This window comes from Trypanosoma theileri, assembly GCF_002087225.1.
Source record: "Trypanosoma theileri isolate Edinburgh chromosome Unknown TM35_Tth_1_V1, whole genome shotgun sequence".
Classification (NCBI taxonomy): Eukaryota; Euglenozoa; class Kinetoplastea; order Trypanosomatida; family Trypanosomatidae; genus Trypanosoma; species Trypanosoma theileri.
Genome location: NW_021639843.1, coordinates 189,901 through 203,073, shown reverse-complemented (window position 1 = coordinate 203,073; position 13,173 = coordinate 189,901). Strand labels below are relative to the sequence as shown.

General features: G+C 38.3%; 7 protein-coding genes across 7 annotated transcripts; 3 read left to right on the top strand and 4 right to left on the bottom strand.

The window, feature by feature from the left end:
* Positions 1-58: 58 nt before the first annotated feature.
* Positions 59-3,358, bottom strand: TM35_000011740 (putative myosin heavy chain MYA2-related; the record flags this gene model as incomplete). Its single annotated transcript, XM_029020855.1, has 1 exon — positions 59-3,358. One exon carries the CDS (start codon positions 3,356-3,358, stop codon positions 59-61), a length of 3,300 nt encoding a protein of 1,099 aa, XP_028887363.1.
* Positions 3,359-3,793: 435 nt separating this feature from the next.
* TM35_000011730 (2-aminoethylphosphonate:pyruvateaminotransferas e-like protein) lies at positions 3,794-4,951 on the bottom strand (the record flags this gene model as incomplete). Its single annotated transcript, XM_029020854.1, has 1 exon — positions 3,794-4,951. The coding sequence occupies one exon, from the start codon at positions 4,949-4,951 to the stop codon at positions 3,794-3,796; it is 1,158 nt and encodes a 385-aa protein (XP_028887362.1).
* Positions 4,952-5,388: 437 nt separating this feature from the next.
* TM35_000011720 (D-3-phosphoglycerate dehydrogenase-like protein) lies at positions 5,389-6,630 on the bottom strand (the record flags this gene model as incomplete). Its single annotated transcript, XM_029020853.1, has 1 exon — positions 5,389-6,630. The coding sequence occupies one exon, from the start codon at positions 6,628-6,630 to the stop codon at positions 5,389-5,391; it is 1,242 nt and encodes a 413-aa protein (XP_028887361.1).
* Positions 6,631-6,956: 326 nt separating this feature from the next.
* TM35_000011710 (uncharacterized protein) lies at positions 6,957-7,751 on the bottom strand (the record flags this gene model as incomplete). Its single annotated transcript, XM_029020852.1, has 1 exon — positions 6,957-7,751. One exon carries the CDS (start codon positions 7,749-7,751, stop codon positions 6,957-6,959), a length of 795 nt encoding a protein of 264 aa, XP_028887360.1.
* A 929-nt stretch (positions 7,752-8,680) lies between these two features.
* On the top strand, positions 8,681-9,946 carry TM35_000011700 (uncharacterized protein; the record flags this gene model as incomplete). Its single annotated transcript, XM_029020851.1, has 1 exon — positions 8,681-9,946. The coding sequence occupies one exon, from the start codon at positions 8,681-8,683 to the stop codon at positions 9,944-9,946; it is 1,266 nt and encodes a 421-aa protein (XP_028887359.1).
* A 132-nt stretch (positions 9,947-10,078) lies between these two features.
* TM35_000011690 (trans-sialidase) lies at positions 10,079-11,038 on the top strand (the record flags this gene model as incomplete). The annotated part of the gene is made up of 1 exon (XM_029020850.1): positions 10,079-11,038. The coding sequence occupies one exon, from the start codon at positions 10,079-10,081 to the stop codon at positions 11,036-11,038; it is 960 nt and encodes a 319-aa protein (XP_028887358.1).
* Positions 11,039-11,280: 242 nt separating this feature from the next.
* Positions 11,281-12,231, top strand: TM35_000011680 (uncharacterized protein; the record flags this gene model as incomplete). The annotated part of the gene is made up of 1 exon (XM_029020849.1): positions 11,281-12,231. One exon carries the CDS (start codon positions 11,281-11,283, stop codon positions 12,229-12,231), a length of 951 nt encoding a protein of 316 aa, XP_028887357.1.
* Positions 12,232-13,173: the final 942 nt, after the last annotated feature.

Here is a 13,173-nt window from a genome sequence, read left to right as displayed (position 1 = left end):
TATATATATATATATATATATATATATATATATATATTACTTCAAATTACTATAAATATTATTTTAAGCCAAAGTATGAATTATTGCCCTTCTTCTCCTTCTGAAGATCTCGTTCTTGTCTAAATGAAAGAGCTGCCATTTTAGCATCCGACTGCCATAAGACTTTTGACATTGTCTGAATACGATATTCTTCTTCAAGTCTACGTTGCTGTCTTCTTAGAGGTAAAGCATGAGGTTCATGAAATGGACCAAGTAATCCTTCTCGTTCATCCATCCATCGTTCTTTTTCTTCCCAGTGCTGTTTAGACTTATTAAATGAAGAATCTTCATCATTGTCCCTTTTCGGAACTGTATAACTAGTATTCACTCTAGACTCATTCTCCATATCCATCTTATTAAGTCGTGTCATCATTTCACTAAAGAAACGTTTTTGTTCATCCCCTTGTAATATCTCAATCACATTGTGAAATATTTGCTCTGGTTGTTCGTCTTCTTTCACCTTACACTTCCATACTTCTTTAGAGTCTCGTTTTCTCCTTGCAGCTTCTTTAACTTGTCTTTCCATTTCTTGGGCAATCTCTTTTTCTTGGTTAATTTTATTAAGCATACGTGTCTCTGTTAAAAGTTGCATAGTATGTTCTCTTCTTTCGTTAATCAAATCACGTCGTTTAGTACTGGTTAGAGATCCTTTAAACTCTTTTTGTTCATTAATTCGAGATTCAAGTAAACGCATTTTTTTATTTATATTAATTTCATTCATACGATACTTTTGTAAATCATTATCACGAGTATGCTCTTCTCTTGCACGTAAAATGGAAAGATACATCATAAGAAATCTTTTTCTACAAAGAACTCCACGAATCAATTTTTGAATAGTTAAAGCTGCTTTATTCTGTCGTTCTTTCATAAGAATCTCCCTACGTACACGTTCAGCCTCTTCTGCTATTCTCTTTTTTTCCTCAAGTTCTCGCTGTCTCTTCAGTTCTTCTTCACGAATTCTCCTTTCTTCTAATATTCTCTGTCGATGCAACACCAGGAACTTTGTAAAAAGTTCTCCACGTCCAATACTTCCTCGACCAATTCTTTGAATAACAAAAAGAAATTTAATAATTGCTTGTTCTCTGGCTCTATTAAGGATAAGGAAAGCTTCATGTTTCATAAAAACTTTAGTCTTTCCTAGTTGAGCTTGTATACTATCAATATGACAACTCTGAAGAATTTCTTGACAAGCTTCTTTATCTTGCATAATATTACCAGTATATAATACACGATAACGTTTTAATATTTCACTATATTTAAAACGTATAGGATATCCTGCTTTTCGTATAGTTATAGTTTCAAGAACTCCAGCAGAACGTAATTGTTGCATTACTAAAGTGTTAGAAAATTCTCTGGGATGTCTATTGGCATTAGGTTTTATACAACGTATCCAATGTGGATTTGTAGTATTAATAACAGACATTAAATCTATTAATTGTTTAATAAAGTGACCACCAACCGTTCCTTTAGATGATGATTTATTTTCACCATGTTGAACTATTTTTGTTATCAATGACAATTTAGATCGCATTAAAATCTCTCTCATTGTATCTTTTAATGTATCACGATTTTTATCTAAAAAACCATCAACACAATACTGAACATCTGCAGCATAATGTTTAATAATAAAATGATTATCCACAAATCGTCCACTAGCTTGTAAAAAATATGCACTTCCTCCTTTTGATTTATTTGGTCCAAATTTTTCAATAAGTTTATGTAAGTAGTTTCTTTCATTTCCACTTACTGCACATTCTTCATCTAAAAGAGTAAATATACCAATTTTTCCCATTAATAAATCAATACAATCCTTGTTATCAACAAATGAAACTCTTGTGGTATCAATACCTTCATTATGACAATCTCGCATGTCTAATACAAAAGTATGTTGATTGTAATGACCTTGTAAAACTTCATTAGTTAAATTAATACATAACTGTTCAAAACTGTTTTTCTGAAAATTTTCAAATCCAAATATATCTAGTAAACCTATCCAATAACTTGTTATAGAGTCACGATTAGTAGTTTCATTTATTTTAAATACAAGCCAATCAAATAACCAATCATACATTGCTTTACAAACAGAATCTCTTATATCTAATGCTTTAACCTTATTTAAAGGTTTTATCATTCGTTCTTTTTGAGTAATAATAGAAGTAGAAACTAATTCTTTTTTAAATTCTTCTTCATTAATACCCCAAAGTTCACAAACACGACCTAAAACTGGTAAAAGATTAGAATCTAATTTTGCAACACGTCCAGAACGTTCTTCAGATTCAACAAAATCTGTATTTTGAAGGAAAAGTCCTCCTGCAACAATTTGCCAAATAGAAAGTTGTTCTTCATTTGTTATACCAACATCATCCATAGCTCTTTTTGTTGACATATACTCTACTGCATCATCTATACCATCAACATTAATACATCCTCCAGCATTTAAAACACGATAAACCTTTGGATTTCTTAAAGAAAATTCTTTCGCTAAAGGTCCTTTTGAAAGTTGATAATAAGAATGATATACACGTTCCCCTGCTGCAGCAACTATAATTCTAGATTTCTCTAATAAATACTTCGTTATATGACAACCTACTAATATTCCGTTTGCATTAAATTGAACTTTAGAGAATTTTCCAAAACGAGAACTATTATCATTTCGTACAGTTTTAGCGTTTCCAAAACTTTCTAGAATTGGTGAGGCAGCTAATACACTTTTATTTACTTGAACAAATCCTTCTCGATCTTCAAAAACACCAATTTTTGTACTTAATGCACCTAAATATTTGAGAACAATTTTAGCCGCTTCAGTCTTTCCTGCACCACTATCACCACTTATTAAAATTGTCTGATTTTGGGAACTTTCTATCATCTCCCAATAAGTATTATGAGCCATTGACCATAAATGTGGTAAATTTTTCTCAATAACATTTTCTTCTTCAAGGTAAGCATCCATTTTTGACTCTGCATACCAAGGAATAGAATAATTAAACGGATTTAAAGCGATAACGATAGGACCAATATTTGTATACACAACATCTCTTAAATAACGCTTTTTTAGACAAAAAAGTAAAGAAGCTTCATGAAGCTCTGTAAGGTTAAGAAGATCATCAACATCTTCGTTTACAGCCTCAGCTTGTGGTAACCATAATCTCTTGGAATTCTGTGATAAGTTATCTACAGTTACAAATTCTGGTTCAGTTGCAGAGAGGGAGTAAGTATCACTTGAGGCATCATATGCGGTAACTTTTCCTAACACCCATTCATTCTCGGTAGTTAAAAATGCTGCAGGAGCTCCAATTCGAGATACTGGGATATTTACCATCTGTTGACCGTTAGATCATCAAAGAAAGAAAATGTAGAAGAGAAAAGAAAAATATATTAAAGACAAAAAAAAAACTGAATCAAAACATCCAACTCAGATGGAAAGGAAATGGTGCACACAAGAAAAAAATAATAATAGTGAGTAAAGACAATAAAAAAAAAAGGCAACAACAACTAGTTACCAATATATTTCAAGTAAAAAAATACAAACAAATAAAGAAAGGGAAACTCCACACCCGTTCTCAAACAAACGCATTGCACACAATGACAGGAGAAAAACAACTAGAAAAAACAAAGAAAGGTAATAGAAATTTCTCAGATAGAAACAAAAAACAACAACAGTAATAATAATAATAATAACAACAACAACAAAAAAGATGTACGTTGAAGTGTTACTATTGTCAACACATTTAAGAAATATGAGAGATATGCCTCACTATAAATTACTTTTTGAGCCAAGTCTCTCTATCCCCATTGAGAGAAGTGCTTCCCTTGCACAGTTCATTAGTTCTTTCATATCTTTGCAACTCGTACTACCAATAATTCCTATTCGAAATGTTTCTGCATGTGAAGCCTTTCCAGGATACAAAATAAATCCTCTCTGATTCAAAAATAAGTAAAATTTTTTAAAGTTCCATCTTGGATCAGATGGCATATTAAGACAGACAACAATATGTCCAAATGAGGGTTTCTTTTCATTAAGAAATAATGTGAATCCCAACTTTTTTGCTTCTTCAAGAACAATACGGGATTTGAGTTCATATGATTTGCTCCTCCCTTTAATACCACCTTCTTCTTCATACTCAATAAGGGCCTGATAGAAAGCCATTATAGTATGAACAGGGGGTGTAATGATAAATTGATTCGTCTTTTCAAATGACAAATATTGAGCATACAAATCCAAGCAACTACTTCTAGATTGTCCTTTACAACTTTTAATCAATTCTTTTCGAGCAAGTATGATTGCAAATCCAGGAACACCATGAAAACACTTATTTGCTGAGGTAATAAGAATATCACAAGCTTTTTCAACATTTACAGGTATAGCTCCAAAACTACTCATAGCGTCCATAATAATAACGGCATTAGGGATATGTTGACGTACAATTCTACCAATATCTTCAGCAGGATAAATCATTCCTGTACTGGTCTCATGATGTACATATCCAACTGTTGTCACATCACTATTAGATTTTAAAAGTTCATTTAATGCATTAAAATCAATTTCTTTCCCTTCTTCAGATTTAAGAGATATCATAGGGAAACCAAGTCGCTTGACAATTTGACCCTGTCGTTCAGCATATTTTCCAGAGTTAAGAAGAAGATATTTTGGACTTAATTTTGGAACAGTAGTTGATATAGCTGCTTCAATAGCCATAGTACCTGCACCTTGTTGAAGTATACAAGTCCATTTATTGGGATCTAGTTGAGCAATAGTAATCATTTTCTTCCTAATAGACTTGACGGCTTCCATAAATCTTATATCGCGACTTGCAAAATCTTTAAACATAGCTCTTTTCACTGTATCCGTCGTCATCAAAGGACCCGGCGTGAAAAGGATTTGCTTCTTTATATCGCTCATAATTCTGTTCATCTTTCAGAAGGAAAAAGATAAAAGAGAAGGAAAACATCAATAATAAAAAAAAAAAGCATAAAGAAACAACAAAAAAAAATAAATAAATAAATAAATAAATAAATAAACAAGAACAAATACATACATCTAAAGGAAAAAGAATCCAAACGAAGAAAACAAACATATGATGAACAATAAAAATAACGTCAGATTTCCAACACCTTAAAGTGGGAAACAAGAAACTCTCAAAAAAAAAAAAAAAAAAAAAAAAAAAAAAAAAAAAAAAAAACAGAAAAAGGGAGTTACTGTCAATTTCATTTACCACCATACAGTGGGGGAAAAAGAACAAATAAACAAATAAAAAGAATTAAAGAAACGTAGGAAAATACAAAACAAGAGAAAAGGAATAAGAAAAAAAAAAAAAAAGACAAATGCAGTGCTTTTCAAGCTGAATATTATTAGTTCCTTTGAAATATAATAAGAGTTCGTATACTGCGATCCAATTCAGATATACGTTTTCTTAATTCCAAAGAAACGTCTCTTTGCATATCCATGTCCATAACAAGATATCCGACACGACCTTTGGTAGAAACATACTGCATTCCAATGTTACAATTCAATTCGAGTACAATTCTGTTGATAAGACTTAATACACCAGGTTCATTAAAATGGACATTTGTAATACGATGAGTATCCTTTGTAGGTAAAGGAGGTGTTAGTTCTGGGAAGTTTACAGCTCCTGTAGTAGATCCACAAGTTACAAAGCTTATAAAGGCATTAGCAACTTCAGTTGCGATCGCATTTTGAGCTTCTACCGTTGATCCACCAATATGTGGAGTAAGAATAACATTTGGAATTCCTTGTAAAGGTGTTTTAAAAATATCTCCGGCAGCCTCAGGTTCATCAGGGTAAACATCAATTGCTGCACCAGCTAGATGACCTGCATGTAAGAACTTTGATAAAGCATCTAAATTTACAACAGTTCCTCTGCTTAAATTCAGAAAATATGATCCTTCTTTCATTTTTTTGAATTCTTCTTCACCAAACATTCCTTTCGTTGATTCAGTTTCTGGTACGTGAACTGTCACAAAATCAGACACAGCAAGAACATCGACCATATTATTCATTCGTTTAGCATTACCCAACTGAAGTTTAGGTACCACATCATAAAATACAGCTCGCATTCCCAAAGCTTCAGCCATAACTCCAACTTGTGATCCGATATGTCCATAACCGATAATGCCAATAGTTTTATCACGAATTTCAAAACAACCTTTATTTGTTTTATTCCAAAGTCCTTGATGAACTTCAGTACTTCTCAGAAAAACTTTCCTTGCAAGACATATAATTTCACCCATAACCAATTCAGCTACACTTCGAGTATTCGCAAAAGGAGAGTTAAAAACTGGAACTCCACGCTCATTTGCGTAATCCAAATCCACTTGATTAGTTCCAATACAAAAACATCCAACAGCAAGAAGCTGAGGAGCCCCATCAAATATTTTCTTAGTAAGAGTAGTCTTACTTCGAATACCGAGAAAATGAACATCTTTTATTTTTTTTAAGAGTTCCTCTTCAGGAAGAGCTTTTTCATAAGATTCAACAATAATTCCCTGGGATTCCAATAGTTCCTTCGCTATTGGATGAATTCCTTCCAAAAGCAAACAGCGATATGGCGGGTCTGCAAGAGTAGTTTTCATCTCGAGGAAAGATACGCAAAGAAAATTCAAGTTACCTACCACAGAAAACAAAAAAAAAGTAGAATGGAAGAACAAAGAATAGAATAGAAAATGAATACATAACCACTCCTCCTTACCATATATTTATAGTAGATACATTACCTCACCCCAAAAGGCAATAGAAAACAAAAAAAAAAAAAAAACAATTACAGAACCCATAAATATAATAAAAAAAAAGAAAAACAATGGATACAAATTACATATACACATCTTTTTTTTTTAATTATTATTATCGTTATCATCTCCTTGATCAGCCACCTATTTTGCTTATTTATATATATGTGATGTTAATATTTGTAAATATCTTCAACAAATTCATGTCTCTCCTCTGAAGTAGTTTCATTTTTTATTTCCGATACTGTGCTTTCTATTTCTTCATCTACATTGATAAATTTCTTTTTGTTTTCAGATACCGGATGTTCGGATTCTCGTTGTAAAATGGCAAATACCTTTTCAGAAACCGTTTTCCTTATCTCAGTAATATTTTCGGGTATTTGATACAACTTGTTCAAATGAACCCACTCCACGTCAAGGCAAAGACCTTTATCAGGGACAACTTGTGCAGTCGAATCTGTTATATTAACTTCCACAATACAACCACTCACTACAAGGGAAGTACCCAAGCGGAGATAACAACAACGAATTCCTACAAGTGATTTTCCTTTTTTACGTGAATTTACACTGCCTTGAGTTAATCGTTGTAAACCAAGTGATGAAAGATCAATATCTACGTATGTTGAGCTATACATACCTTTAGATGATTTGGTTAATATTTCGCAAGAAAAAGGAGATCGCACAAACGTAGTTTCAGGAACTTCATCACTTATACTTTTCCGTCGTTTTCGCCTAACAACCTCTGTAGGTTGGGGCTCGATATTACAAGGTTCATATTCTTCAGTGCTTTCCAATTTTACTGGACTAACACTGCGTTGTGATTTGGGTAAAGAATCAGACACTAAACGCCCATTCACACGCCTGGGATATTTTGATTTCCCTTCTCCATTCCTTTGCCCAAGAATAATTTGAATGAATTCAATTAAAGGAACCGCGTTCCTTCTCGATATATTTTTCTTATCAGCCATAACATCTAATGTTTATGTATATACAGATAAATAGAATTCTAAACTTTGGAGGAAGGGGTGAGGGGGTGGGGAGTCCAAAGAAAACAACGCCAACAACAGAATTCCACCTGTAAATAATAATAATAATAACAATAATATATATAAAAATTATACAACTCCATCACATTAAAACCCAACAACAAACCATAAAGCGGCACAGAAAGCGCCAAAAACAAAAAAAAAAAAACAGATGGACCCCCGCGCACCCAAACAAGAAAAAAATAAAAAAAAAACGAAGGACCCGGAACGGCGAACCCCTCTCCCTCTCGACAAAAAAAAAAAAAAGGGTGCCCGGCGCCTCCGGCCCGCCCTTCTCGTTTGGGGTCGCCGTGGGCGGGGAAAGCGCGGGCAAGAACAAGAACAATCCCGGCCTCGTTTCTTCGCGGCGCGGGGGCCGAAGGGCGAAAAGAAAACCCTCCGCCTGACCCCCGCGGGCCGAAACCCCGCCCCGCCCCGCATGAAAAAAAAAAAAAAAACGCCCGCGCCTATTTCGTTAACAAAAAAAGAAGGCGGAAGGATTCCTTCTTTTTTTTTCGCAAACCAACGAAAAAAAAAAAAAAAAAAAAAAAAAAAAACCCTTCGGGGGCCGCCCCCCCCAAAAAAAAAACGGCGGCCGGGCGGGAAAAGGAACCGCTCCGCCCGGGGAAGGGTCCTCCCGGTGGGCGGCTTCCCGAAACCTGCGAGGGGGCGCATGGGGAAGGGAGCCCCGAAAGACGACCACCGCGCGAAACGAATCTCTTTTTTTTTTTGAAAGCTTGCGATAAGAATGGCAAAGCCTTACTTTTTGGAACTACAGATTTATGGGTTTTGGTAAACCAAATTCTATTTCTTTTATCTTTACAGTCTGCCTAACAGTAAGTTTCTGAAAAGAAAATTTACAAGGAAGGAAAATGTTGAGTACGACTCGTCCCTCTTATTCGTCAGTAGAATGGAGGAAATGTACACAAGCATTCAAGGAGTTTGTTTGTCACAACGGACCAACGGCGTTTACATTTGAAATGCGACCGTCTCACGCTCCCCATTTAACTTATACCCTCGAAGGTATGTTAACCTTAGAACATGATTCACTCAAGATACGCAAAGGGGAGGATCACTGTTTGGACTGGGAAAATTTGCGCACCTCTATGATTAGGTTTCGCATGCCGCGAAACCAAGATTTTCTACAGGCCTTTGAAGCAGCACGAGCGCAATTTATTGCAGAATGGGCATTACTGGAGGAGAAAGAGCCATTATTATGCCAACAGTATGAGGGCATGCGTGCCCAGTTACAGGACCACACCTTCCGGGTCCAGCAGGATGCAAACATGCAAATCCAGCAAATGCAACAACAAATGGCCCAATTGTATCAAGAAGCCGCAGCTGGCAAAGCGTACCAGCAAGAGTTGGAGACGCATATCAATCAACTCCTGGCAGAATTGCAACAGAAAGACACACAAATCATGCAAACGCAGTCGCAACTAGCGGTGGCGATCGGACAACCACAACACCAAGGCCAACAGAATGGTTCTGGAGAAATTCACAGTCCCGCACCTCAGATTCCCCGACAACACGACACCACTTTGACACAACAGGCACGGAGAACGGAGCAGTATGCATCCGCAGCGGGGGGATGTCCCGCGGAGGCTCCCCGGGCAACACAGGAAATACGGCAAGTTTGGATTGAGCCAGTAAGACCTGAAGAGCGTATTCGGACTTTTGAAGGTGTAATGAATTATTTACTACAGACTTCACCAAGTCAGATGTTGGACGCATACAGGAAAATTTTTCCTGCGCCACCAAATCCTGGTTTGCGTTACACAGATGCATGGTTTAACTTCGCGCAATGGGCTCATACCACGAACATCCAAGAACTGACCTCCCAGAAGGTCGACTTCGGAAGAGGTTTATATGACCAGCTCCGGTCAATACAAACGGCGATGGATTACCCAGGAGTAAAAATGTGCGACATCAGGGAGGTCATGGCTCAGCCTCTGCAAAAAGATGATCCATACATACAGGCTGCATTTAAGTTGCAGAAGAAAAAATCGGCACCACCACCTAGCAAGGCTACATGTTACAGGTGCGGTCGCATCGGGCATTACAGCTCAACGTGCCGTGTACAATTACAAAAAGAGGCTTATAAACCAAAAAACGGTTTCCGGCCCCGGAAACAGTGAACACCGGGGCTGTGGCACGGAGGAGAGGCACGAAAGGAACATATTCAAGTTGGGAAACCTCCACCCCACACTGTGGTGCTCGTTCGTTCAAACGTCCAAACGGTGACACAACACATCATAACAGGAAATGTAATGGGAAACAGTACACAACTACATCAACAGCAGGAAATCTTCCAATCGTCACTTCTCCCTCAGGGAACGATTTCCAAAAACGAGTTTACGGTAATTCCAGCGCGCTCGCACGATCCGTACATCGTGGCGCTGGCTTCAGAGGCCAACCGCATCGCAAAGCGCATGTGGACCCGCACAACATGGGAGCAACGGGGTTCCATACTCAGAAGATTCATAGAGTTTACAGTGCGGCACAACCTGGATACGACGGAAGAAAACATTCCGTTATTCATAGTAAGTTTACAACTGGCAAAGAGCAGCGCGATACAATATACGCGCACATTGCTAACCCTTCTGGCAACGGCCAGAACTCCCACTCAAATGTTTTTAATGGGGTTACAGAAAACAGCAGCACAGGACCCGTTAAAACAAGCTCGTCCAATGCTAAGATGGGAGTTGGACATGATAATCGCCACTCTACCAAAGGAAAGAGATCAAGTGGCGTTAAGACTGGCATGGGTTACAGCCAGCAGATGGGGAGAAATCGCACAGCTTCAGAAGCAAAATTTCGTCCAGCACGAACAAGATCCCAATGCCATAATAGTGGATTGGGGTGCGCTGCCAAAAACCTTCAAAAGCGACCCGCACAGAGCGGCCAGATACGTCGTAATTCAAGGAGCAGACGCACAAAGGGTTCGAGAAACCATAAAAGGAATGACAAGCGACGAAAAGTTAACGTCATTAACGACAAAAGATATGGAAAGAATTCTTCAGCCTTACGGCATGACAGCTCACTCCATCAAGAGAGGAGCTTTGGCCCACGCCGCGGCGGCAGTGGTCGAACACGATCTCGACCCACGGTTATTAACACAGTTAGGGAAACATGCAGATCCAATGGAACTCCCACGCAGCACAGTGCGTTATCTGGGTCATTGGGCCGCCACATTAAACAAATCGGCACACCTCACATCATTGATGTGAGGGAATTGGAAACATGGGCAACGGAACAATGGGACACACCAGAACCCGCAACACAACATTTTGGCGCCCCCTTCAAAGGGCACAATATACTGCAACGGTCGCACCGCACCAGAGTGGCAACGAAAGATGACGAAGCACGGTTGCCGTTACAACAAATAGACGTCGGAACACTGTCCACCGAATGGATTAGAGGACGTCTGAACAAAAGGGCCAGGAGACGTTGGGACGAGGTATGGTATATTATGCAGAAACCCGAGTTGAACGCCAGACGGCGTGAATCCAATTTACGAATTAACAATGCCGATGCGCAGCGTATGAAGGAAGCAGGTATTATTTGTACAACCTGTTCACATCCAACTACAGGATGGGTAGTACCGTTTACGGTAGTGGAGGAAAAACCCTCCGGGCAGAGAAGGCGATTCATCGCTTGGCCAAGGGAAAAGAATGACAAGGATGATTATGAGGCTGATGTTCCCCCGGGAAACATTTCCCGGTACCTGGATGCAGTTTGCGACGAAACTGCAACTTTATTTGATTTAAAGGCATCATTTTTCCAGGTGGCTCTGCCAGACAACATACGCGCAAGTTTCCGTTGCCGCACGGAATCAGGGGAACTCGTTGAGTTCACTCGCCTTCCCATGGGTTATAAATGTAGTTCCGCGATTTTAAACACTATCACAAGAGTTCTGGCTGGTGATCCGTTTTTGGTTTTGCCGCAGCATGCGGCACCAAAAGAGTTAAAAATACATGTTTGGATTGATAACATCAGAATCAGTGGTCCACACGAAAAGGTGGAAGTTTGGGGTAAGCAAATTTTGAAGAACATACAACAATGCGGCGCCACCATCGGAGAGCAGAAGCTCAATACAAAGGAATATGATTTTATAGGAGTACATTTCAATCACAAAAACAACACGGTTTCTTTAAGTGGTAAAACAATAAAGCGGTTGCAACAGGTACCTTCTCTAGACAACACGACAGTCGAAGAATTGGAGAGTACGGTTTCGCGTATGATGTACGCAGGTGGGGTAAGGTGTGAATCCCTTTTCCCTTATTATTTCTTTCTAAAAATCGTACGTCGACGTTTGTCACGTTTAAATCGAGGTTTAATACGGCCACAAGACAAGGCAAAGTTATCGGCTACTGCCAAAGGACATCGGACACAGTTGGCTCCAAACATTAATAACGAATGAGCCGGTTCATCCTCCTCAGCAGTTGCCTTCCACGGCAACACTCGTTACAGATGCCTCCATGTACGGATGGGGAGCGTTATTATTCAAGTATTCAGGAGAATTTTTGGCGGCAGGTGGTGCGTGGGAACGCACACCTCATATGATATCGCAAGCGTAGGCGCGTGCCGTTCATCTCGCTTTACGAGGATTTAAGACACATTTACATGGCCCCGTTGATATTCGCGTGGACAACACAACAGTTATGAACATTATGCAAAAAGGAAATACGCATTCACAGGCGTTAGTAAAGGAAGCTGACGCCATACATAAAGTTCTGCGCCTACACGGCGTTCCAGCAAAGTGGAGTTATGTAGCTTCAGAGAACGACCCAGCGGACGGGATATCCAGAGGGAATACCATCAAAAAATCGGACATAGCGAAGGGGTGGAACTTGCGAAGGGGAGAGCGGGAAGCGGGCTAAAAGGGCTTCTCAGCACTTCCATTTCGTTAGTTTCTGTTATGTATTAGCAATCATCATCGGGAAAAAATTTGATAGAGATATGTAAATAATGCATCAAAACTTGTTTGAACAATCATGGAAACAAAATATTTTTCTCTTGTGTTTTATTTCTTTAAAGAGGGAGTAAGGCTAGGGTATTCTTCTTTTTTTTTTTTTCTTGTCTTCCTTTCCGGCCTGAAAAAAAACAAAACAAAAAAGCAAAGAAAAAAGAAGGGGGTGATTTTTTGAGATGGCTTCTTTTTTTTTTTTTTCTGGGTTTTCCGCGGGTTCCCGCGCCCGCGTTTTTCAAACAACGGCCCAACACCGCGATGAAGTTTCAGAGAGCAGACAATTGGCCAATGAAAAACGGAATACCCTAGCCTTACTCCCTCTTTAAAGAAATAAAACACAAGAGAAAAATATTTTGTTTCCATGATTGTTCAAACAAGTTTTGATGCATTATT